The 27495-nt window shown below is 44.3% G+C and overlaps 1 protein-coding gene across 2 annotated transcripts in view; it reads right to left on the bottom strand.

Annotated features, from left to right (window-relative positions):
• Positions 1-772: 772 nt before the first annotated feature.
• Positions 773-27495, bottom strand: part of LARP4B (La ribonucleoprotein 4B) — an 85496-nt gene continuing 58773 nt past the window's right edge. For both annotated transcript variants that reach the window (XM_060097547.1, XM_060097545.1), the window contains exons 6-18: positions 23908-23986; positions 22804-22940; positions 19772-19875; positions 18265-18375; positions 17012-17065; positions 16720-16929; positions 12740-12846; positions 11935-12186; positions 10507-10552; positions 7778-7954; positions 5567-5685; positions 5355-5463; positions 773-4264 (exon numbers count right to left, since the gene is read on the bottom strand). In XM_060097547.1, the coding sequence (XP_059953530.1) occupies positions 3992-4264; positions 5355-5463; positions 5567-5685; positions 7778-7954; positions 10507-10552; positions 11935-12186; positions 12740-12846; positions 16720-16929; positions 17012-17065; positions 18265-18375; positions 19772-19875; positions 22804-22940; positions 23908-23986 (1778 nt within the window). In that variant the 3' untranslated portion in view covers positions 773-3991. The remainder of the gene's footprint in view (positions 4265-5354; positions 5464-5566; positions 5686-7777; positions 7955-10506; positions 10553-11934; positions 12187-12739; positions 12847-16719; positions 16930-17011; positions 17066-18264; positions 18376-19771; positions 19876-22803; positions 22941-23907; positions 23987-27495) is intronic.

Below are 27495 nucleotides of genomic sequence, written 5' to 3' on the forward strand. Positions count from 1 at the left end.
TTCATCAAGGGAGATTGTCTTCATGGCTCTGGAGTAGGGAGACTTCATAAACAAGAACAAGACACTCAACCATAAAGAAGATGGGTCAATTTTACTACATAATTAAAAACTGTAAGATAAAAGCTACTCTAAATAGAGTTAAGACAGCTGGTAGGGATTGAGAGGAAATATCTTCAACATGTAACAAAGAATGAACAGCCAGAGACAAAGAAGCCCACGTCAACAAGGGAAGGATAACATCAACAAGGGAAGGATAACCAAGTAGAAACACAGGGGAGGGGGTGCGCGGGTCAGTCACCAGCTGGCAGACCAGCCATCACACGTAACATATGCTGGAGGCCCAACCACCGCTGCTGGCGTCACCCTGATTTAGGGTGAAGTCCATCACCGTTTCTGAGGCTCACTTAGGATCTGAACACGATGGCCCCACCTCCACCCCAAGTGACTTTATGGGGATGTCTCCTGAGACGTGGCCATTTAACCCAAGAAACAAGAGCCCGACACAGGGATACTTATTTCTGTGGTAAACCTCAAATTTAACAAACTGTGCCCTCACTAACACTGGCTTGAGGGCCGACCCTGGAGGCCCACAACTGAGCCGCCGGGCATGGTGCCCCTGCTGCGAGGACTCGGGCTACGATCCAAACATGGGTGGACGGAACCCGCATTTCATTCTCACTACACAGATAGGTTCAAACAAAATACTATTTTTTAAAAAGGTGCATTCTTGAAGAAAATTTTAATTTAAAAAAAAATGAAAAGAAAACCCAAACAGTGCCTAAGTCTTTATTTTTCATAACCTACATTTTTTCAAATTAGACAGTTTTACACTGAATGACACAAAGGAAACTTAAATTACCAATAGTTTACACATAAGCTTGATTCCAGTCTTAATGAAAAGAAATAGAACAGAAACAAAAGCCCTGGCGAGGCGTCCGTGTCACTGCCCTCCTGCGAACTGGTGCCGTGGCCGCTCCTTCAGGCCGATTGTCCGCCGCTCCCCGCGGACGCAGATGCAGACACGGGCCGTACCTGCCCCTGAGGCCCGTGAGGCCCCAAACTGGCCTCCACACGGCACCGTGGTGGCCCTGACCACATGGCAACTTGACAGGTTTCTTGCCACCACTAGTAACAACCAGTGATGCAGTTACAAGAGGGCCTGATCAGAAACATCATGACACGGACTCTTAAAAAGCGACAACTCTTCTTGAATTCATGTCTGGTGAAACGGGGCCGGGTTCTCATTCTTATCTCTCCAAATGACAAGTATCATCACACAATTGTCCAAGTTAAAATGCCATTTGTGATGCTGTGTCTCTGACTCTGTACCTTGAGGTACTGCCAGGGGAGAGGAAAGAGTTACATTTTACACGGACAAAGCCAGACACCGGCTGTGCAAGGCGGGGCTGCCCGTGGGCTGGCACCACAGCTTCCCGCTGTGCACCCCCTGTGCTTTTCTGTGAGTGGAAAACCTCAGGAATATCAGAAAGGTGGAGATTGGGGGACATTAAACAGCTCTTTGGCATATCGCCCTTGCTTAATTAAAAAGAATGTTATAAAAATCACATCAGAGTGAAGTCTTAACTCGGCTGCGGGAGTGTAAGCCTCATGTGCCTGGCCAGCCATGCCACCTGGCTGGGCCCGGCTGCTGTCACGGTCACCTTCATCCCAGCTGCACGCACAGCTCCACCCTGGTCACACAAAGGGCGGACGCACAGTTGGCCCCACACACCTGCCTCCAGGGAAAGGATCTGCCACTATTAAAAACCAGTGTCTGGGCTGCACAGGGTTTGGGATTCAGGGATGGTGCTGACAGCATCGCTCCCTCCTCCGGCAGAGACCGCCATGTCATGGGATCCCAGGGGCTCAGAGCTGGCCTTTCCAGCTCTTTCTACAGTACTCAACAGTTTGGGTATAAGAGGTCAATTATTTCTGATTTTTTCAGTCTGCAATTTCAAAACTACAAAGAAATAAATTCCTCTGTTAAATTCCTTTTAACAGGCATTTGCAAATAGGAGCGCTGTGTGCGTGTCTAGGTATTTGAATAAAGACGCTGCTCTGAAGGAGATGGGCTTGTTTTCCTCTGGCAGGCAGATCATGCCTATTAGCTATTTGTAATTTTAAGTAGATTATTTTTTACTTTCACTTGAAGACCCTGCCAGTTTCCACTTTCCAGATTATACCTCAAAAACCCTTTCAACATTAGCTGTGATTAGTACATACTTACATATGTTTAAGAAGAGCATGAAAATATTCGAACGTTTTAGTAAAACTTTCCATCTCCCTTTCACAGCAGCAAAGAGGCAGAATCAGTTCAGCAAACCAGTATAAGAGAAAAAGAAAAAACCTCAACAAATTAAAATAATATTCAAACCACAACACTGAGTTTATCTACATCCAGGTCAATAGCAACATTTATAATATATCAATTTTTATCAGCTTTTTCTCTTTAGGGTACCTTTTTAATATGTTCTGATTATTTACAACTGTACAAGCAAAGCACACACGTCCAAGTGCACATATTTAATACAGTATCGACTATTTGCATTTACAGGATTTTTCAACAGTCTGAAAAAAGATCAACTGTGTAAGATCTTCCAGGTAAATTACAAACATGACTGCTCGCTCTTCCTACAGTGCTTACCCAGTAACACCGTGACAGCAGACCCCACTCACGCCAACACAGGCCGGTCTCAGGAACTCTAAGCTGTCATATACAAAAGTTAAGGCAAAGTCATTTTCAAGTTTAAATAAAATTCAAGTCTTTAAATATTGGATGGAAATAATCTCTTTTTAAAAAAGAAAAAAACCTTAGTCTTGTTAAATAACATTTTGTGGAATAAACTGTATGGTTACATTTAGCAGGAAATATTCTTATTTTAATGTCTGCTGCTTAGAATACTTAAAGAAAAAATTTAGGCATTTTAAAACAAAATAATTTATGTTTATTATCAACTGCTAGCTTTAGTGCATGCGTGTTCTTGGAGAGCAGCACTTAGAGAAGGGATCACAGACCCTGTCTTGGAGGTAAAGAGAGAGGAACTTGGATCCTCCAACACCAGAGGGCACCACAAACACCTTCTCCCACGATCTGTGTGCCGTGCGCAGAGGTTCGGAAATGCACCCCGGGAGGGGTAAGGTGGGGCAGACTGGGGCAGACGAGGGAGCCGGGCTCCATGCCCTCCCCACCTGCTCTCGGGAGCAAAACATCAGGGTACAATTTCGTGGTAACATGTCAGTGGGCAACAAAGTTTATGTTCCATTTAAGTTCTATTCACAATGTGCTTTGAGTTTATCTTACATAACAGCCACTTGAGACTGGAGTGAGGAGCTGGTTACTTGCTGGCAGGACATCAGGACTCTCGGTGCTCTGCAGGGTTACTCTGCCCAGTGGACCAAAAATGGGCTCTACTTAAAAAATGCTAGAACCACTTGTTAGGCTTCTGAATGAAAGGACAACTCCCAGGCCAGCGTGTGGCGCCATTGGACCCCGTCCCTTCCCCAGGATACACTCACAGCATCGCCTCGTGCCCTCAGTTCCACGGTCCTCAGCCTCACCCGGCAGTCTGGACATCTCAGAGGTACACACTTGCTAACCAGTTATTTTAAAAAATGAAGTAGCATAGTTCCACTTAATTTAGAAAAACTCACTATATATATATATAGCTTGCATTCATAGCCACATGGAGGCTTAATAAAAAATATCAATTTGTTAGGATAAATGCATTTTCTATCCTGAAAAAAATCAGACTTATGCATCACCTCCAGTTAAGCACCAACCTAAAATAAGGTTTATATTAATTAAATCCTGAAAAATAGATTTTTTTCAAGAGGGGGGAAATCCGACTCATAGAAGAAAAATAACTTGCAGGCACCTTGTGGGCCTCATCTACACTGCAAGCTCCTAACCAGCGGCTCACTCACATCCCGAGCAGGACAGTGCTTAGTTGTGGCGACCTCAGCTCCTCGAAGCCCTCCCAGACCTCGGCGCTCACTGAGGGGACCTGGGTGGGGGGCTCTGTTCTCTGTGCAGACGCCGCCCAGAGGCTGGGGGAGAGGGCCGGCGGCCTGGCGGTCTCCTCTGGTCTTTGGGTGGTCCTGGGCTGGACCTGGGGGCAGAGGCCTCTCTGTCGGCGAGCTTCTTTTCTTCCTTCCCACAACCAACAGTGTTTGGCTTTTGTTCTTTCTGGGGCTGCAACGGGGAAGATGGTGGCTCTCTATTCGTCCTCTGACAAATCTCTGCGTAGCTGGGTTTTCGCAATTCCTGGGAAACAGACACAGCTCTGGGATTATATGACAACATGCGAAAATAAGGTTCACTTGAGGTAGAGGTAAAAAAAAGGTTTCAACTGTAACCACGTTCAAAATTATTTTAAATAGAGAATTCCTACATTTCAACAACTGAGGTTCCCCTGCAGCACAACTTTCCCTCCAAGATACTCTAGAAATATCTTGTAAAAATGGTTAAAACTAGAAAAGGCATGGAGATGAAAAGTGCCGACCGAACTCTTTCCAGCCTCTGGCCTGTAATCACTTCTGAGCCACATACGAGCCTGAAAGGCGGCAGACACCAGACACCCTAGAATAACACAGAAGCAGCATCTGCTCTCCCTGCCAGACAATCTGCCTCGGCACAGAGCAGGCCTCCTGGACCCAGGAAGAGGTCCGGCTGTCACTTATGGGTGACCTTCAACAGCTGTCTCTGAAAAGCATTTGTACACACTACAAACTACAGAGGGCTGGAGGTGTGGTTGCAGGAGTCAGAGGTAACAACAACAAAAAAGTAGGGTTTTCAGGTAAGTGGAAGCATGAAGGCTAAATGACAGATGAGGACATTCAGAAGTCTGTCACCTCCACCAACCATTTGTAACTTAAAAATAATTTTAACCTATAAAAAAGTTTTCTTTAAAGATTCAACCTAGCAGACAATAAGGGTTTAACTCCCAAATCTAAACGATAAAGGCCCACCCAAGATCAAACTGGGGACAATGCAAATCAGAATTTAAAATGCTGGACTGAGCGCCCAGGGGAGGAGAGAGGAAGAGGAGCTGGCGGTAGGCCTGCGTGGACCCGGGCGGGGCACGGGCGGGGTGGGAGGTGGGCGTCCCTCTGATCCGCACTTGGACCACCCTAAGTCCTAGGGGGACAGGAACTGGAAGCTGTGGCTCCTCGGGTGACAGCCTCACTCTACTGACCCTGAACAAGATGACCCACAGCTGCAGGGACGACGAACAGCCAGATCGGTTAGTTACAATCATTAGCAAATGCCCAGGGTACCCTGCACAGAAAGTGCGGTGTGCACACAGGCGGCCACCGCTCCAGAGAGCCCCTCTGCATCCTTGCCCCGGACATACCAAGACGGCGCCGTCCACCTGCACCGATTTACTCGCAGTCGTGCAAAGGGTGGGAGGAGGTCTGTCCACACTCGGGGTTTCCTTCTGCCTCTCCACCACCTTGGGATCCCTGGAAAGACGCCACCAGGCAGACACGTGAACATCCGGGCCCTGCAGGCAGCCCCGCAGTGAGCACAGCATGGGGCGCGGGCATCAGGTGCAGGTGGACTTACTCGGGCGGGTGGGCAGGGGAGGGGGCACGCTCGCAGGCTGCGGACACGGCACAGGGCACTGAGGGCTCTCGGGGGGGCACCGCGGGGAGAGTGTTCGTGCTTGCGTCTGCGTTCAGGCTCTGAAACCATCAAAAACAGTTTAGCACCGCATAGAGGCACGTCCGTCAGATCTTTCTCGATCTTAAACACACAACGATGGTACCAGCTTCGCCATCCTCCCAGGAGCACGGGTGGGCCAGCCCGGAGTACAGCTGGACACACTGTGGCCGGGAAGCAGCCCTCAGTCTCCCCTTCCTCTTGGCAAACGTCTCACCAATCTGAGGCCTCCCTCTGTGCATGAGCATGATTGCCTGCAAGCCTGCTTTCCCATCTGAACAGGTACTGAAACCTCCACCCATCTGACACCCCAGTGCCCAGCACCACCTGGCACGTGATCTGTGAATGTAGAGTTCCCAGCACAATCCAGTACGGCTCACCCGTTTTTACAGGGAAAACCAATAAGGTTACAGCTCCATCCCAATAAACCTGAGCGCCTTGAGGGGTGCAGGTGCTGACATCAGTTCCCACCTGAATTCACCAGCAGCCCCTGAAAGCAGTGTGTTAACTCTCCTGATTTAACAGGGAAGGATGAGGCTTAGTCTGTTTAAGGCAAACACCTGGAGAATGCCAGCCCCATGAGCAGTAACCACTCACTCATGTAGCCTTCTGTTAATTAACAACAAAAAGGCAGCAGAGCAAATAAAGAACTGGAATGGAGACTAACTGCAAACAAGCATTTTCTCAAAATCTCACTTTTCAAAGCAGATAAAAAGTTCAGAAGTGAGAGATTCTGGAGGGAGTGAGATGGAGGGAATAGCACTGCCCCCCACCATGGGGCGGGGGTGGTGGTGATGGAGACATGGGGCCCCTGAGAACCATCACCTCTTGCGATTTTGTGCTCAAGGCTGGTGGAAACACAGGCATGGAAAACGCCGCCTTCTTGTAAAAGCTCCCTCATGTCCAGAGCATGCCTGAGACTGCCCCCCTCCCGTCCGAGGCCTCCCAGGGCCCTGCAGAGCCACCGAGCACTTCACCAAGAAGCAGGGACACAGTCTCTTCCACCTGGAATTGGGCTCAGGCTTCTTAAAAGTAGCAATTCTCTCTTCAAAATAAAATTTACACAAACTCACAATGTAAAAACAGTAAAAATTAAAAAAAAAAAAACCCAACAAAGTACTGTTTTTGAAATGGGGTGAAGGCCTGCTTGTGTCTTCCCCTGCCCATCCCCAAGGGGAGTAAGGTCAGGGTGAAGCCAGGACTCAGGATCTCTGAGCTGCAAGGTTTCTCTAACATCATTCCATGGGGCACTGATAACTCAGAATTTAAGACTTATAATAACGCACAAGACATGTTACATTTAATAAGTGCTTCTCTCTCCAAAATACAGGGTCTTGGAATCCTCTCAACCTTGAAGGCTAAAAGTGGGAGCAGTAACTACACACTAGTATGAATACAACTAAAGACCTGGCTTTATAAATCCCACCGTGACCCCGCCTGGTACTGAGGGGCTCTGTGGGGGCTCTGCAGGTGTAGATGGTCTGGACACGGTCTGCAGGCCAGTGCCTTCCCCAACCCAGAGGCCGGGGGTTCTGACTCCTTAGGTCTTCGGGCAGTAGGCGGGGTGCTGGTGGGTGGGTTCCCACTGGAGAAAGACACGGTGGGTGGCCGTGGTGGAGCGCCAGGCTGAGAACTCAGCAGGCACTGGACGAGGCATTCTGGCCACCTCTGCCCTGGTCTGCTTGTCGACTGCCGCAGGGCCACAGGGAGCCCCTGGGCTCTTGCAGCACTCGCTGATTCCCAGGATGTAATCACTGCAGAGGCATGAACACCACAGAGCTCGCCGACAGCCACCCATATTATAGTAAAGTTGCTCTGGGCTTCTGGTTATTCATGTAGATTATTAAAAACATGTTACTTCTGGTATAATTCAGATTTTTCTTTTTTATTCTGCAGGTCGTGAAGAGCAAGAATAAAAATACAACCTGAGTTTCTGGGTGAGTGAGTGTCTGTACAGTACACCAGTGCAGGGCTCCACCTCTGACCCTACTGCTCAAAACCTGTGTGGCCTCTGCAATCACTTATCCTCATAAACCTCTTCCGCATGTGAAAAAAGCACACATGTAAAGAGCAGGACGCCAGCGATGAGTGAGCATCAGGCTTGGGAGAGCTTACCCTTTCTTTGGACGATCCTGTGAGCAAGCCAGACAGCCTGTTCTCAAGCCTGTTCTCAAACAAGTCCTCCGTCTTCAAATGCCCTGCCGCCCCAGGCAGTGGGGGGAAGCTGGAGAGGCCTAATTCAAAGCTCGGGGAGGGCGGCCTGGGTGGTGTTGGAGACTGAGTCTGACTCCTCTGAAAGAGAAGAACACCGTGGAGTCGCCCTGGGGTGGCTGGGTAGGAGGGGCTCAGAAATACCGCAGGTGAGCGACGCAAACACTCGCTCCCTAGTCTTCGAAGGTCCACACCTGTCTGGAGAAACGGATGGCCAATCCAACCCCGCCGACTTGGTCACCTATCAAAGGTCATCTGTCAGGCAACTTCGACCATGAGAGCAGAGCTGAAAAGACGAAACCTCAGGGCTGCTCCCGGCCACGGTCAAACACGCCGGTAAGAGCTGCGTGTGTACGACACCCAGACCCCCGGCAGCCGACAGAGACCAGTGGGACACAGCAAAGTGACAGATGCACAAGAGCCCAAGTCTCGACATTAAACTTATTCACCTCCAGACAAGTTTTGTGTTATCGCAGCAGAGTCTGTGATCTAAGTCATAAAGGAGAAAGTAAAAGAAAACAAAAGCCACTCTCTCAACTCTGTTCAACTTACGTAAAAAATTTCACAGATTTCCATTAAAAAAACAGTTTAACAAAAAAGGGAGGGGGCTTCAGTTATCTGAAAATTAATTTAACTGAAACTCCTTATATTTTTAGATCAGTATGTAAAAGCATGGTATTTAATATGAGACTCTTATCACATTCCCTGACTTCAAGAAAGTAAGTAAACTCAGCAAAATAATACCCAAGTAAAACTTATAAGCCAAAGAGAAAGACAGTGATATACTTTTATTGAAACACTCTTAGTCAACCTGCTAGGAGCCATTCTGTAACATCCAGTTCCTTGGTTGAAACAGACAAGGAACAGAAAGGGGAAATGAGTTTGTATTAGGTAGAACACAGGCATTTTTAGTTGAATGGTGGGCTACTTGGACTGGAAGCAATGCTCTCATGGGGCTCACTTAACCTGAAAGGCCAAGATTTCCCAGAAACTTATACCAACTGGAAGATTATCTCTACAGAAGTAAAATCTAGAGAAGATCTGTTACAGCTCAAGTGAGAGCAGGTTAAGGATGAAATCGGATCCATGCTGAGCACAGCCCACCTCTCCTTTGGGCCTCCTGCTGCATGTCTTCTTGGCGTAGGTGTCTGAGGGCTGCCTACCTTGCTCGCGTGTGTACCCTCTGAACCAGGCTGCATAGGTAACCGTGTGGCTGCAGTGTGCCCTGTAGTTCAGCATGCTCTAGGTTATGCTCATCTCAAAGCAATTTTTAGAGGCTTTATTTTAAACATCTGCATGTTTCTGAGGTGAACCCAGCTTTTCAGAAGATGAGCATTTCTAGGAAGAAAGACCTGACAAAAAATTGACTAAGTGTCAACTTTCAGGAAGAAAAGAGGCAATGTTTAACGTTTTTAGGGTCTGAATGGCTTAAGGTAAGGCATGAATGCCAACCCCTGGTCCCAAGGGCGTGGCCAGGCCACCTGCTCACACATCTGCGACCTGCCCCCAAGCTTCTCAGGTGTTCAGAACACCCAGTGCAGCAATGGGCTCACTGTCGAGTACACACATCTGCACCACGTGCGTGGGCATCTGAGTGGTTCCAGGTATGAACACGCAGATCAGGAATACAAAACAGAATGAAACGGAAATGGCAATAGGAAAACATTTCACCTTTGCAGGTAATGCAGTGTCCAGGGGCAATGATTTCCTGCAGGGTAACTAGTACCTGAAGAGATAGTCAGATGCCTGTCTTGTTAGTCCAAATGTAACAGGAATTCATGCATTCCAACTGGAACCAACTGATATAAACTGCCTTACCATAGGGTCACCAAAAACTAGACTGAACTGACCAACATGGTAAAATTAGGGTGTTCATTTACTACCAATATGCACTTTCTAAGTTCTAGGCAAATACAGTAATGAGAATGTACACACTCAATGGCTTGGGGTCCAGACCAAGAACTGTCTCAAGGCCTTTTCCAGGCCCCGAATGTGGAGCTCTACGAGAGCCCATGTCTACATGCACACCGCCCGCGCTCTCCCCTCATCAGAGCCCTGCAGAGCACCACCCAGAGGGGGAGCTGGTCAATCACCCTAAGCAGACACAACCACGTCTCCTGTACTTACCACTCACATAAACCCATCACTTATTTTGGGTTTGTCCTGACCGTAAGTTACATGCAGCAAAAAGCAACAATGCTTTCTACACAGTGGATACAGCGTAAAATATTTTGAATGAAAAATACTGATGAGCAAATTCCTACGTGAGAGAAGTTTATTCTGCTTGTCCAAACTCGTGATTCCGGTGACTTCAAAGTACACTACCTGGTCACCCACACAGAAAGCACTCACCTGGACAAGTGTAAACAGACCACATATGTGCATGATGCACTCCTGGGTGCACCTATGTGCCGCACAGGACATGCAGGTGCCAGCAGTTCCTCAGGAAACCAGCCACCACCACCTCCTCTTTAGAGCATCAAAAAAAGGTCTATTATCACCTAGCGGACACCACATTATGAGAAAATCTCTTTTGAAAAGCTCCTTCTCACATCTTAATTAAATCTCAGGTTTGTTTAGTGTAAGCTAGGTTTAAACATCTTGTGAAAGTGGCACAGGCCTGATGTACTCACTGTGAACTTCTCCTCCCGTTTCTTCCGGTAACCAAAGGAGTTTTTCCTAGAGGAGAGGAAAGCAGAAGACTGTTAACTTTTCCCACTTGAAACATAATTTCACTGAGCACAGTACGTGCAGACACCTTCAGTCTTCATGACTTTGTAATCTTTTATAGATGACTTTTGATTTTAAAATCCCAACCTTAAGAAGTGTAAGCAAAACAAAAAAAAATTTATAGTAAAGAAGTAAAATTGAGGTCTAGATAGGTAAATAAAAGAAAATATTTCTTGAAGGAATTTTCCCATTTAGAATTTTTGTTATGATATGAACATTTGAATACCCATTCAGCTGGAGTGGCAAGATATGTAAAGTGTGACACTGAGCTATAAAGGTGAATTGTTAAAAAATGGTAATGACAATCTATCCAATTTATCATCAAAAGGAAAAGCTCCCAAGTAGCCTAGTCCACTCCTGCACCCCCGGCCCTCCTCACTCCAGTGAACCACACAGGGTTTCTGAGCCCCAAGCGCTTCCTCTCCCCATCTGCCAGCCTTCCACTCCACAGTTCCTGAGGCACATTTCCAACGTCCAGAGTCTGACCCGCCAGCATTGGCGCCGTTCCCTGCACGACAGCTTAAACCGCAGCAACAACCCCACCTACTGAGTGGATGTCATGGCAGGCCCAAGGGCACCAAGACACTTCACTGCCCGGACGGGCTTCCATGGCCTAACAGTTCACACATTAATTCCCATTTATAATTTCATTTTTATTTACTTACCCTTTGTCATTTCTGCTGACCGCAAAGACTCCCTAAGGGCCCGTATTATGTAATTTGAAAAGGAATTTAGAAATAATCTTGACCAATTCCACCCCTGATGGGCCCAGCAAGGCCTGACTGCGCAGACGGAGCCGCCTGGGGTCCCTCCCGCTCCAACCGCACCGGGAGCACACGCCCCTGGCCAGAAGGAGCTCCTGGGGGCACACCCTGTCCCATGTCCTCTGTACACAATACTCAGAACTAAGTAGTCTTCACTTACAGGTTTCAAAGTCGGTTTACAACAGGAAAAGCTTATGGAGGCTGAGTCCACGCTAGATGTGTGCTGGAGCGCACGTCCTTCCTGACATGCCAGGGTGGGGTGGGGGTGGGGGCTGTCCAGTCAGCTCTCTACATGTAACGACTGTGACCCAAGGCAGCCTGGCCCACCCTCAGTTCCCACTGAACAGTGTCCTGTTACCACAAAGATGGAACCAGTCAAGTCTCTGCTCTAAAAGTAACACCTCTGAGTAATTATATAAAACCTTGGATGGTTACAGCCTTCCATTTGATTTTCTGTGATGGACTTGAAAATAATGATTATAAAACACATCTGAATTAATGGAATCTGACACTATGAATAGTTTCTAAGTACACAGTACCTGTCCAAATGAAACTGTGAACACTCACCTTCCTCTACCTAAGCCTGGAGAGGACTCGAGGCTGCTCTGTTCCACCCGCCCGGGCCCCGTGTCTCTCTTGGCATAGACTGGAGGGTTCTGTAGCCGAGCTCGAGGCTGACCCGTCTGCCTCGTTTGTGGGCTCCGCACACCGTTCATCAACCGGTCCGCAGTGAAGTTAAATATCGAAGGACTTTCTAACAGCCCGGGCCCTCTCTCTGCACTGGGAATGGCATGGCGCAGATGAGATTTACTAGGATTCCTGTAAATAAAATGTTTGTATACGCTCAGTTCTAAAATGATCATGGCATTGTGAAAAGAGAATGCTAATACAGAAATGGCCAAGCTAAAATTTGCTTTCTTTTTAGGAAAAGTATTAAAAATGTTACTTAGAATAGTTAGCTCATAATATGTCTGATAATGCAAATCTAAATGCAGTATGGACGTTCTGCTTGGCTGTAGCCCAGGTCCAAATTAAAAGCAGGTGCATGCAGATGCAAGCTGTCCCAGAAGCCTTTGTCTCACGAGTCTACCCTCTACGTAGGCTTTGCAGCGCGCATTTCAGGGTTTAATGCTCACAGAATGGAATTCCACGCTTTGAGTTGTTTTACTCCTGGTGGACATTACTGGTGGTCAAATCTACCATTAGCCAGCACAGAACAGCCTCTTCACTTAGTGTGACTCACCCAAATGGTGAGAATGACGGAAGTTTAACACATTTGCTTTTGCTTTGCTTTGAAAGTATACAATGTGGCAGCGACCTCTTGTTACAAACCCTGGGGAAACAGCAGCCTTTCAACCCCTCACGGACTTGCCTGCTCCTTGGAGGGTATTGTCTGAGTGAAGTCAGAGGAGATGCTGCAGGTTTGAAGGTTGGAGACGTGAACCCATTTATAAATCCAGTATTTGGAAATGGCGTTACCTAGATTCATTAAAAACAAACAGACGTCAGGTTGGTTAACACTGGTCGCTGACGTTCCATGTCCTACTTGGAGTGCTCGCCGTGGAGAAGAGCAGTGGGTAGGACTACTGCTAACGGCCAAGACTCCTTGATCCAGGCTGGGGCCGAGACCTCACAACAGCCCCACGAGGAAGCCGCCTCACACACGTGGAGGGAAGCGTCTGCCTCTGCCTCGCCCTGCCCGGTGCTGAGCACAGGCTGAGCACGCGATCCCACACTCTCGTCCCGGTGCCCAGAGTGACACCCCCGGTGTGCCGACATCAAGTCAGCAACTCTTCATTCCTGATGACTTTAATAGAATCCATCAAAGCTCTCAATCTTGGGGGTATTTAGGGATCTATTTCACAATCACAGCCTTGGAGAGTGCCCTTTTAGCCTCACCTGCATGCAAGTCTTGCTGAGTATCACGATATTTTCAGTTCATTAACAATTATGTCCCAAGTCACAATTTATGGCGATATACTTCATAAACATATACATATGTCAGAAGAAAATTAAAGAGGATCACAGTGCCCTTAAAAGATACAATCCTAAATATAATCTTAAAACATTAAAAATATTAAGTACAGAATTTTAAGTTATCAACCAACTACTAAAAAATCTAGTCACAACAAAAATAAGATAGAACTTAGTGTTGAAATAGTTCTTTTTTAAAAATCATGAAAAGAGTGATCACTCCTATTTTCTGGATTCTGAACATGTGGTTTCAAACAATTTCTGTATAAACAACATTCCCTGATGGATTCAAAGGCATTTAACTCCTTGGTGCCACCCAGTTCCCACCTTACCTTTTCACTAAATTGAGAGATATGAATAGGCCACTCCTTGTTTGGGGAAAAGGAAAAGGAAAAGACAAAAAGCCGGCAATTCCTCTTAACTAGAGCTAACCAAAAGCTGTAATAGGATGATTAAAACCAGCTTAGGACCAAAACAAATCATTCCAAATTTTGAAAAAGAAAATGAAAGCAATAAAAGGGAAATGCTGAGGGAGAAAGATGCAGCTAAAACTGTGTTAGGGGACTTCCCTGGTGGTGCAGTGGTTAAGAATCCACCTGCCAATGCAGGGGACAAAGGTTTGAGCCCTGGTCCAGGAAGATCTACATGCCATGGAGCAACTAAGCCCGTGCACCACAACTACTGAGTCTGGCTCTAGAGCCCATGAGCCACAACCACTGAGCCTGTGTGCCGCAATTACTGAAGCTCGCACGTCTAGAGCCTGTGCTCCGCAACGAGAAGCCACCACAATGAGAAGCCTGAGCACTGCAACGAAGAGTAGTCCCTGCTCGCCGCAACTAGAGAAAGCCCGAGCACAGCAACGAAGACCCAATGCAGCCAAAAATTAATAAATAAATAAGTGAATAAATAAATTTATTTTAAAAAAAACTGTGTTAGGGACTTCCTTGGTGGCGCAGTGATTAAGAATCTGCCTGCCAATGCAGGGGACACGTGTTTGATCCCTGGTCCGGGAAGATCCCACATGCTGCGGAGCAACTAAGCCCGTGAGCTGCAACTACTGAAGCCCATGCACCTAGAGCCTGTGCTCAGTAACAAGAGAAGCCACCACAATAAGAAGCCTGCACACAGCAATGAAGAGTAGCTCCTGCTCGCCACAACTAGAGAAAGCCCGTGCGCAGCAACGAAGACCCAACGCAGCCAAAAATAAATTAAAAAGCAACAAGAAAAAATCTCCAAAAAACTGTGTTAAGATCTCCAAAGCTCTTCTGAGGAACTACCATATATTCAGAAATACATCTATCACACCAGAACTAGAGTTTGAAGATTGTAAATCATGATAAGAACAATTGAGATGAATCATTTGATACCTGTAATTTTACATATAAAACCCTGGTACTTAAGTAATTTTGCTCAAGAGTTTAAAAATAAATTGGTTGCTAACGCAGTAATTTTACACAACTTGCTGAGAATTAATAGGCCTCATCTTGTCACTTCTGCTCAAAATGACGCAGTCTGTTTTACAATGGGCCTCCTCGGCCCAGCCAGATCAAAGGAACCAGCCGCACGGCCAGACTACCGCCCAGGAAGCGAGGGCCCCCACTTAGGACAGGGACAAATACGATTAAGAGAGATTAGAAAAACAAGCACAGCAGTGAGACTCCTTTGGAGGAATCATTCAACCAAGAATTGACGGATGCTATTCCCCTTGAAGATTTCCTTGCTCACGATACATTAACTACATGGCTCTCAGTACACTTCCACGGAACACAGTGAGGATTTCAAAACAGCAGTGTGTTTTCTTACCATAAGGATTCACTCAACAGAGACGGAGCGCTACCTTATGTGCTCACTGCTCTCGTCCCACGCTGGCCCTGGGCTCCTGAGGGCTGTCCCTCCTCCCCATCCATCCTCCCGGCCCTCATGCCTCAGGACACACTCAAGGCCTGGACGGTCTGGCCCTGACAGACCTTACCAACCTCCCCTCCCAGTCCCTGCTTCAGCCTCTGCTTTAGCTCAGAAATACTCAGAGATTCACACAACTGTCGCCTGTCCGACATGTGTCTTTCCTGGACACGCATCTTGACATTCTGTGCAAAACAGGCACCAGGTACCCAGGTGCACCAATGCTCCCTCCCCAATGCCTGCCCTCTCACCATCAGTGGTCCCGACTCCCCCTGACTTGGCCACAGCCATACCTTCAGGGTTACTCAGTTCCTGCTCTTTGACCACAACCTTCCCCATGGCCCGCCCTCCGCAGAGCAGCCCTGATTCTCACATCCCGCTCCATCAGACTCCTGCAACTGCCAGACATGGCCCGCCAATCACGCTAACATCTACAGCAGCACAGCTGGAGAAAAGTGATGGATCCATTACACATCTATTGAGTCTAACCACAGGCCTTAAAGAGGCCAAAATCTGTAAAAATTAATCACTCCAGCCAGCTGTAGGGCTGGTGTGAGAAATAAAGCTTATAAGACAGTACAGGCAGACCTCAGAGATACCGTGGGTTCAGTTCCAGCAACAAAGCAAATGTTGCAATAAAGCAAGTCACACAAATTTTTTGGTTTCCCAGTGAGCATGAAAATTATGTTTACACTATCCTATCATCTAAGTGTACAAAAGTATTATACCTTAAAAAAAACAATGTACACACCTTAATGAAAAAATACTTTATTGCTAAAAACTGCTAATCATCCTCTGAGCCTTCAGTGAGTCTAAGATCACTGATGACAGATTACCATGACAAATATAATAATAATGAAAAAGTTTGAAATACTGTGAGAATTACCAAATGTGACACAGAGACACAAAGTAAGCAAATGCTGTTGGAAAAATGGCACCAAAAGACTTGCTCAATACGGGGTTGCCATAACCTGCAATTTGTAAAAAAAAAAAAAAAAGAAAGAAAACCAAAAAAACAGAGTATCTGCAAAGCGCAATAAAACAAGGCCTGTCTATATGCCTTCCACTTGTCCTGGATTGTTACAAGCCTATTAAACACCCTTTTCTCCTTCAAACCATGTCCCATTGGATTCCCCTCTGTGCTCAGAAGGACCCCGCTAGCCTACAACTCGTAATCACATTTTGTGTTTTTCTAGGGATTACACAGCTTAGGAAAGGAACTGCTAGACAGGAGGGGAGGCAAACCAGGCAAAGGATCGGGATCTCATTATTGGAAAGGTTTTTTAAAATTTACACAGTTCCATATTTATCTCCCAATTAAACTGAAAATCCACCAGAGAACTTGAAGGCCTGTTTTACTATGGCAAACGGCATCCGTATTGGTTTCCCGTTAGAGGAAGATCTTATTCTCCAAAGCACCCAGTGTCTGCCACAGGGTTGTCTGCCATAGAAGCTTCCAGTGAAGCCAGGACTCACCAAGGGCGGATCAAGATAGCTATGTGTCGCTGACCATGTCTGGGGGGCGATCAGGCTGTAGAGAGGAAACTGCTGCTGGGGGCTGTAGACTGGAGGTAAGTAAAATGATGTGGTGTAGCGCTGCTGTGTGTAGAGGCTCATGTCCAGAGGTCTAAAGCCATTCTTTGGCAAAAATGTGTTTATAGCTATTGCCTTCGCTTTTATCCGTGCCTGTTTGAAAACATGTAAGTTTCTGTTAGAACACTTAAGGACACTGGTTTGCAGATAAAGTATAACCAATGGTCTTGCTTACCTTAATCGGTTTTCCTTGAAAAGTTTTGACTTCTTCTCGCAGATATTTGTAAGCCTGAAGACAAAATCATTCATAACACCATTGTGTTGATTTTATAAATAAGATGAACCTATAATTAATTCAGCACCTCAAATAAGCAATTATATAGTTAAAATATGGTGGACAGGACCTAGCACAGTGATTCTTAACCTTTTTGGGTCACAGATTCCTTAAAAGATCCTGATAAGAGCTATGGAGCCCCTATCCAAAATTCTCATTAATGTAATATTGTCAATTGACTATACATCAATAAAAAAGAAAAAAAGGAAAAAAATTCTCATGAACAGTATTTGTATACAATTTTATAAGTGTTAATAGAAACCATAAAAGCATCCCACAGATCATAGGCTAAGAAAGAGTCCTTACCTGGGAAAACAACAGATACCAAGGTCCTAGTAATAACCCCAATATGAACTTGGAATTACAGTTTAGGAAATGAAAGGATTAGGATCGCAATATTCAAAAGTCATTATTTGTGAAGCTCCTGATTCTGCTCCAAATTCTCCTACATAACACCGAAGGCTCTGACCCATGTGACTCAGCCTCAGGCCATATTCCCCACGCAGGTAAGGGGGGCTTGCACCTGCCCCACAGACCTGCCTTTTCTCACCTCCCATCACCTTGCTCCTCCTAGTCCTTCTTTCCCTTCCATCCAGTTAAGACCCATCTTTCAGATTCTTGCTTCTCTCTTCTGAACCCACAGCAGCCTCACCGTGTTAACGCCTCATACTCTACTACCATTCCTTTACGCAGGCTAGAGTTTCCCCTGCATATGATGCTTCCTTCAAGGGCAGGGAGCCGTCTGAACTCCAAGCCTCTCACAGAGCTTCTCAATGCCTTTTCAAGCACCTTGTAATACAAGGTTGCCCAGGGAAAGTTAGAGTTAGGTTCAATTTTCCCAAACACTTTTCCAAATATTAAAACCTTTATCTGTACAGAGATAAGAAAAGAACCAGTTTTCCTAGGCTGCCTGTCTTACATGTCCTTAGAAAATAACGTCTATGCTTTTCACATCGCTACAAAACTGTCTACACACACACCTATTTAGGTTTCTTCAACCTGATTTCCCTGCACCTTATGTTCACACTCAACACCACATGTGATCGTAATCTCCGTGCCCACGTTTAGTCCCACTATGTACTGACTGCTAAGTACTGGTAACCTCTGTCCTTTGTGGCAGAACAGGGTGGGGGGTAGGGGGAGAAAGAGCTTACCTGTTGTGCATCTGCTTCTGTTTCAAATGTAATAAACCAATTATCATTATAGGCAAATTCACAGTTAATAAATCTCGGTAAGTTATCTCCTTTAAATAGTGCTTCTACTTCCTACAGGAAACAGAGAGGTTAGAAATTAATTCTCAACTATGCCACTGTTTGTCCTCACCAAAGAAACACGGTGCCCACTCTTAAGGACAGATGCCTAGAAGACAACCCCGGCACACCGAAGTCCAGTGCCCTCTCTCAAGGTGGCTGAGGAATCCAGTGTGGCTTCCAGAATTAGGATCCCACTGTCACAGGAAATAAAATTCACAACCCACTGACAGCTTTCCTGACTCCTAAGAGACCAGAAACTAAATTAATAGGAAAATATTTTATTTTACCAGTAGCTAATAACTATACAATTTGGAGGCAGAGAAAGGTAATTTAAGAAATCTAAAAATTTGCTGGCCTTTTGCTTCCAGCCAAGATGGACTACATTTACCCTCCCACATGAAATAATTACAAACAAAAGACAAAATATATGAAATAGCATTTTTCAGACAGTGGACCTCGGGCCATGCAGGACAGCAATCCCTGAGAGGGACAGGTACATACGGGTCCACGAGTGCCTGACTCACATATGGGGCTTCCAGGCTGTGGTGCCAGGAGGGTGGGCACAGGCCCAGCCCAAAGCTGCAGAGCTCAGGGGTTCCCCCCAGGGCTCTGTGTTCAGGAAACAGCAACCTGAAGTGATGAGAGGTTTCCCCTAGAGCTCTCCGGGATCGGGGAGTGTCTCCACCAGCCTGAGTGTAAAACAATCCTAACACAGGACATCAGGTGGAGCTCTCAGGAAGCACTGCCCCGGGGGGAGGCCAGTCTGCTTCCACTAGTTCCAAGTCACTTAACTGAGCCTCAAAACAGAGCTCAAGAACATGTACAGAAAGGAGTACAAAAACACTCCGTACCCAATAAAATAAAATCCAAAATGCCTGGCATTCATTCAAAATTTGCCAGGCGCACAAAGAAACAGAAAAATATGACTTATAATGAAAAGATCAACCAGTCAAATTAAACCCAGAAATGCACCGATACTGGCACGTCGGCTCAAATCAAGCACAGGCCACACTGGTGTTCCCTGCATCCTTCTCATCGTGAAAATTGGTTTTGGAAAGTGAGTTAACATAAAAATGTGTTCTCTGTCTCAACTTGTTGGTTTACTATTCTTATTTTAAAATGAATAAATATTTAAACCTTTTCTCTTTCTAACTTTTAAATACTGAAGTTACCATAAACTCTCACTACTTTTTTCAGCATGAAATGTGTAATGGAGTCCTGAGACCAAAAAGTTTGAGAACCACTCTTACAAGTGAATCACACTGTAACTATGAGAGTGTGTAAATCTTGGGAAAAAAGTGTTACTGTACGTATTTTTGCTTTAAAATACATCTTCCAAAAACCACAGAAACAAACAAAAAACCCACCCAAAGAAGTCCAAGTTTCCTTCAGAGGAGAAATGACTTACTTCTACAGGGGTGGATTCAGGTATTTCACGTAATATTACTATGCAACGATTCTGATTTGGCCTTACTTTTTCTCCCTTCTCATCCACTTGGACTAAAGGTAAAGCTGTAAAGAGAAGAGAAATGGATGATGATACACAAATATTAAAACAAATCAACCATTCGCACTACATCGTGACCTAACGTAGATACTCTAGTGGGACGTGTTAGACTACATCGCCAGACGCATTAAAGAAAGCCGTATACAATGGGAAAACTATCAAAAGTCTTGATAGCTTAACACAAGCTATCAAAAGGTTTTAGACCAATCTTGCACATTACAATAAGGGGCTCTGGGGAGCCCTGTGGGAGCTGTAACAGGTAACGCTATGACACAGGTTCTCCACAGCTCAAACAACTCCAAGTTGGTCACAATGCAGGGCTAGAGACTTTCTCTTTCTACAAGTCCCCAAAACAAGACACTTTCCTGTCACCTTACGACTTAATTTTGAACTCACAGAAGTTGTCAAGCACCCTTCACTCAGCCTTCCCTAACGATGGATCTTACATGACCACAATCCACCATCGAAACAAGGGTCAACACTGCCAGCACGGGGACAGGCCCAACTCAGGTTTCACCAGCTTTTGCCTTATCTCCTTTTGTTAGGTTTTGTTTTTTGGTGTCACTCTATGAAATTCTATCACATGCAGACTCAGGTCATAGCACACCAGGATCAAAATCAGGGCTCAGAGCTGTGTACCACCACGAAGACATATATTACCAACATCAGAAATGGAAACATCGGGCCTCCCTGGTGGCGCAGTGGTTGAGAGTCCGCCTGCCGATGCAGGGGATACGGGTTCGTGCCCCGATCTGGGAGGATCCCATATGCTGCGGAGCGGCTGGGCCCGTGGGCCATGGCCGCTGGGCCTGCGCGTCCGGAGCCTGTGCTCCGCAACAGGAGAGGCCACAACAGTGAGAGGCCCGCATACCGCAAAAAGAAAAAAAAAAAAAAAAAAAAAAAAAAAAAAAGAAATGGAAACATCCCTTAGTACCAAAGCTAACTTTTGGGAAGTAGGATCCATGAGAAAAGAAAACTCAAGGCCCATGTGGTTTCTGGAGAATCCTACCAAATGTCAAGAAAAAAATAACAATTCTATAGTACAAACTCTTCTGAACTTAAGAAAGTACTTTCCAATTCAACCTATGAAGCCAGCAGTTCTTTGATACCCAAACTAAACAAAGGCATTACACAACAAGAAAACTATAGACCAATATCTCCCATGAACAATAAAAATTCTTACCAAATTTTGACAAGTTGAATCTAACAATATATAAAGATGGGAATACATAATGAATGACAAGTGGATTTTTCTCAGTAATGCAAGGTTGGTTTACCAAAAGAAATAAGCAATGTAATTCACCATATTAATGGGCTAAAAAACAAAAAAAAAAAACCCACACAACTATCTCATAGATGCAGAAGCATTTGACAAAATCCAACATTCATTTCTGATAAAAATTCTCAGCTAACTAAGAATAGAAGAGAAACCTCCTCACCTACAAAAAAACCAACGTCCTAGCATCTTTCTTACTAGAAGATGGGCCAAGGCAAGGATGCTGACTCTCCCCACTTCTACTCAACACAGCACTGGAGGCTTAAGCCAGGGCAATAATGCAAGAAATAGAAATTACATGCACCCAGACCGGGTGTAAGAAGGTAACCTTTTCATTCACTTTCATTCAAGCTGAGCTCTATGTAGAAAATCTGATACAATTTCCATAAAAAACTAGAATTGTGAGTTTCAAAAGGTTTAAGTATACAAGATTAATATTCAAAAATAAATTTTATTTCTACATACTAGCACCAAACACCTAGAAATTGAAATAAAAGTATTTATGCCCAAATATGAAATACTTAGTTATAAATCTGGTAAGATATGAAACACCTGCACTATGAAAACTGCAACACATTGCCAAGAGAAAAATTTTTAAGATTTTTCTAAATGAATGGAGAGATATCCTATGTTCATGAATTGGAAAACCCAATATTGTTAAAATGTCAATACTCCCCAAATTGATTTATAGATTTAAGGTAATCCCAGTAAAAATACCAATAGGACCTTTTGAAAAACCAAAATGTCGATTCTAAAATTCACATGGAAATGCCAAGCATTTGGAAGAGCCAAAACAAAGCTGGAGATTTTGCAACTACTCTAAGATGAACCATAAAAGCCAGTACCATTCAGACACTGCAGCAATGGCATCAAAACAGACAAAATAGATCGAGGACAGACATACGACCCAGAGAGAAACCCACACATACAGGGATAAATGATTCTCACAATGGCACAAAGTCAGTGCAGTGGAGAAGCAGAGTGTTTTCAACAAATGGGCTGGAAGAGCAGCACATTCACATGCAAGGGGGTAGAGAGCTCATACCACATACAAAAATCAGCTGACAATAGATCACAGACCTAAAAATGTAAACCCTAAAACTAAAACTTGTAGGAGAAAATCCTTGTGACCCTGAATTAAGCAAAGATTTCTTAGGCACAATACCAAAAGCAAGATCCATAAAAGAAAAAAATTAATAAATTGGACTATATAAAAAAACTGAAAACTCTGCTTTTCAAAAGACATTATTAGAACAAAAAGAGAAGCCACAGACTGGGAGAATGTATTTGCAAATCACATCTCCAATAAGGACAAATACAGATACGTGCATCTCGAATTGCACACAAATACACGCTCCTCAAATCTCACCTGTAATAAAACTAATTAAAAAAAAAAGTGGTGGGGGTGGGGCATCTGAACAGACAGCTCAGAAAGGCAGCACATGAAAAGACTGCCCAGTGTCATCAGGCACTAAAGAAACAGAAATTAAAACTACAATGAGATACCACCGCACACCTGCTAGAAAACCTACAATGGCCCATCTGTGACGCCAGGCCGGGTACCTTAGCACGAATGGCTGTGAATCTAAGCATCACACTGGCAAGAAAAATGCTGTCAAGACCACATACGATGCAGCCTGGGCTGCAGTCTACTTACATCTCAGCACTTCGACAATCAGGTCCATGTCGGTGCTGAGCTTCTTGATGTGGTCCAGGTTAGCTACCGTGGTGATTGGCACGTACTGATCACTGTCCATCTGCGATATAAGGTACATGTCACTAGCAAGGTTCTCCCTGGAGAAAGAAGACAATCTGTCTTAATTCACAACTTCTTTAAAAGGAAGCTTCACAAGAGGCACGAGTGTGGTATGGTACTGCCCTGGAGTGAGAGCTGAGTTCAACACCCCCCCTGCGATTTGCCATCTCTGTGACCTTACATCAATTTTGTCAAAGACATCTGGGGAGGCAGAGAGAGCAAAAGAAAAAGTGTACTGCACTTTATACAATCAAAATTAATGAGCAGGTAAATCTTTTAAAAAATGTATTTATAGCTCATCTTTGTTCTAAAAAGTGTTTGAATAGCTTTTTAAAAATAGAAACACAGGGGCTTCCCTGGTGGCGCAGTGGTTGAGAGTCCGCCTGCCGATGCAGGGGACACGGGTTCGTGCCCCGGTCTGGGAAGATCCCACATGCCGCGGAGCGGCTGGGCCCGTGAGCCATGGCCGCTGAGCCTGCGCGTCCGGAGCCTGTGCTCCGTAACGGGAGAGGCCACAACAGTGAGAGGCCCGTGTACCGCAAAACAAGACAAAAACAAAAACAAACAAACAAACAAAAATAGAAACACAACTTCTTAAAGTAAAGAAACCCAGCTAAGAGAATGAAAAAGTAAGAAAAATGTGATAAGGTCAAGAAAGGCTGGTGCCCAGAGTGCTTGCAGTTCAGGCTGGAGCACTTGTCAGAGGGGCTGTGACTCCAACTCTGGACTCAACAGCCCTCTGCAGCAGAGGATGGAAAAGCAGTAAAGTGACCAACAGCACGACCCAGGACTAAAACCTGTGAGGCTGACCACCTATGGCCCCAACATCAGAGTCCAAGTCCGTGGGCAGGGGATGGGGGTAGGGGGGATCTCGACTTCCTACAGATGGACGTACAGACACAGATGTTAACAGATACTCCTTCTGTATAAAGCATGACATCTGTAGATAGTAGCAGTGCACAACACCTTAGATATGAGATACTAGAAAAACACTACCATCCTCACCTAGACAAGCAGAATTCCAATGTTTTTTTAAGTACTTCCCGGGGGTCTTCCTGGCTTTCTGGTTGAGATTCATTTCCTCCTACAGAGAAGCAATGGAAAAATGGCTTAAAATTTACCAAGCACATGATTCAGTAACAGCAATTCTAATGTTTTCAATATACATAGTAATTTATCTACATAATGTATAGAGAATATAAGAAAAATGATATTTTACAAGGCAATCAGAGGCAAAAAAAACAAAACAAAACAAAAAAAACACTGCCCCCCAAACAAAAACACAGTTTCAAAAGATAACCTGAGGGCTTCCCTGGTGGCGCAGTGGTTAGGAATCCACCTGCCAATGCAGGGGACACGGGTTCGATCCCTGATCCGGGAAGATCCCACATGCCGCGGAGCAACTAAGCCCATGCACCACAACTCTAGAGCCCATGAGCCACAACTACTGAGCCTGCGAGCCACAACTACTGAAGTCCAAGCACCTAGGGCTGGTGCTTTTTATTACAAAATAAGTATAAGCTTATTTAATGCTTTGTCTCAATTCAAAAAGGATTTTCAAGTAACCTAGAAGCACATGAGATACTAAACATATAATAAAATATACAGGAAATAATCAAAATACCTATAAGTTTTTTTGCACACTATTATATAGATTTGCATGGCATAATAATACATGAAGAACTTTCTAACAAGAGACATTTGTATTTTAAAAGTCAAAGTTAAAGACCATCAAAAAAGCAAAGACAAAGTGGGAACACTGATGACAAATAAGGACAGAGAGCTTGTGTGTGTTTTATATAAAGAGCTTTAATAAAATCCATCTCCCACCAGCAAAAAACAAAACAAAACAAACAAAACCAATGGAGCAAATGAGACAAAATCAGAAATGGCCGTTGAAACCACAATCTCATTTCATTCCTTCATCCAGAAAGGCCTCTCCTGAGCACCATTTAAATTCACATTGAACAGATATGTCCTGTCTCTCCTTTAGCTATCTCCTGCAGGCTGGGCACTGATGTGGAACTGCTTACTCAGCCTCAATGAGGCAGTCTCTGCTCTCATTGGGAGGCAATCAATAGTCAAACAAGTCAACAGTAAACAGGTAGAATGTGACACAAAGGAGAAAACCACAGGGCACTGGCAGACCTAATTGTGCAAAAGGAAGAATCAGCAAGCTCGAAGACAGGTCACATGAAATTAGCCAGTTACAGGAACAAAGAGAAAAAAGAATGCAGAACAAAGAAGAAAGCCTACGTGACTTGTGACACACCACCAACTGTATTTCTATACACTAACAACAAACTACCCAAAAAAGAAATTAGGGAAACAATCCCATTCACAATTGCATCCAAAAGAATTAACTACCTAGGAATAAATCCAACCAGGGAGGAGAAAGATCTGTAAGCTGAAAACTTTAAGATATTGATGAAAGAAATGAAAGACAAATAAATGAAAAGATACCCCATGTTCCTGGATTGGAATAATTAATATTGTGAAAATCTCCAAGTAAAAATTTCCAAAGCAATCTACAGATTCAATGTAATCAATTCCTATCAAAATTCCAATGGCACTTTTCACATAAATACATCAAACAATCCTAAAATTTGTATGGAACCACAAAGACACTGAATAGCAAAAGCAATCTTGAGAACGAAGAACAAAGGTGGAAGCATCATACTTCCTGATTTCAAACTACTTTAAAAAGCTATAGTAATCAAAAAAGTATGGTACTGGCATAAAAACAGACATATAGACCAATGGAACAGAATTGAGAGCCCAGAAATAAACCCGTATATTTATGATCAACTGATTTTCAACAAGGCTGCCAAGAATACTTAAGGGGGAAAGGACAGTCTCTTCAATAAACAGTGTGGGGAAAGCTGATGGCCACATGCAAAAGAATTAAATGGAACCCTTATCTTACATCATATACAAAACCAATTCAAAATGAATTAAAGACTTAAATGTAAGACCTGAAGCCGTAAAACTACAGAAAAACATGTAGGAAAAAATGTCCTATACATCGGTCTTGGCAACAATTTTTTTGGATATGACACCAAAAGCACAGGCAAGAAAAGCAAAAATAAACAAGTGGGACACTACATTCCATTCAAAAGCTTTTGTACAGCCAAGGAAAGCATCAACAAAATGAAAAAGCAACCTACTGAACAGGAGGAAATATTTACAAATCATGTAGCTGATAAAGGGTTAATATCTGAAACATAAGGAACTCACACAACTCAGTAGCAAAAAAAACTCTGATTAAAAAATGGGTAAAAGACCTAAATAAACATTTTTCCAAAGAAGACATACAGATGGCCAAGTGGCACATGAGAAGATGTTCAATATCTCTCATCACTAGGGATGTGCAAGTAAAACCACAATGAGGATCACCTCACACCTGTTAGAATTGTTATTATCAAAAAAAGGTAACAAATAACAAGTGTTGGCAAGGATGTGAAGAAAAGGGACCCCCTGTGTATTACTGGTGGGAATGTAAATTGGTGTAGCCAATGGAACACTATGGAAAAGTGTGGAGGTTCCTCATAAAATTAAAAATAGCACTCACTACCACATGATCCAGCAATCCCACTACTGGGCATATATACAAAGGAAAGGAAATCAGGATCTCAAAGATATGTCTGCACCTCCATGTTCACTCGAGTATCATTTATGATAGCCAAGACATGGAAACAACCTACATGTCTACTGATGAATGGATTAAAAAAATGTGGTATACACACACACACACACACACACACACACACAATGGAATATTATTCCACAAGAAAGAAGGAAATCCTGCCATTTGCAACAACATGAATGAATCTGGAGAATATTATGCTAAGTGAAATAAGTCAGACAGGACCCCCAAAAAACTACACAATGTCACGTATATGTGGAATCTAAAAAAACTGAACACATGGAACCAGAGGGTAGAACCATGGCTGCCAGGGGCTGGAGGTGGGAAAATGGAAAGATGTTGATCCAAGGGTACAAACTTTCAGTTATAAGATGAATAAGTTCTGGGGATCTAATGTACTGCATGGTGATTATAATAATACTGTACTGTATACTTGAAATTTGCTAAGAGAGAAGATCTTGTGTTCTCGGCATACCAAAAAAAAAAAAAAAAGGTAAGTATGTGAAGTGATGGATATCAAACCATCCTGTTGCTGTATACCTTAAGTATAATTAATTTTTACGTGTCAATTATACCTAAATAAAGCTAGAAAAAACTATAACCTCCCCTACCATGATTTGTCTTTTCCACTGTGTTTATCACCCTTACATTATATAACATGAACTTATTTATTATGTGTATTATGAATAGTCTGTCTCTGCCCGATAAGATGTAAGCACCAGTAGGGTAAAGGCTTTCATCGATCATATTCACTGATGTGTCCTAAGTAAATCTGGCACGTGGTGGGTTTTGAATGAGTACTTTTTTTATTTAAAAAAAATAATAAAGAATAAGTGAAACAAGTTTTCCAGATGTAGAGCATCGGCTCCTGAGAGATAAAGACACACAACGGTCGTGGGCCTGGGCTCAGGAAGCGGGAAGCAGATGGAAGCCAGCGGGTTCAATGA

The sequence above is a fragment of the Mesoplodon densirostris genome, chromosome 4, assembly GCF_025265405.1.
Source record: "Mesoplodon densirostris isolate mMesDen1 chromosome 4, mMesDen1 primary haplotype, whole genome shotgun sequence".
NCBI classification, from domain to species: Eukaryota; Metazoa; Chordata; class Mammalia; order Artiodactyla; family Ziphiidae; genus Mesoplodon; species Mesoplodon densirostris.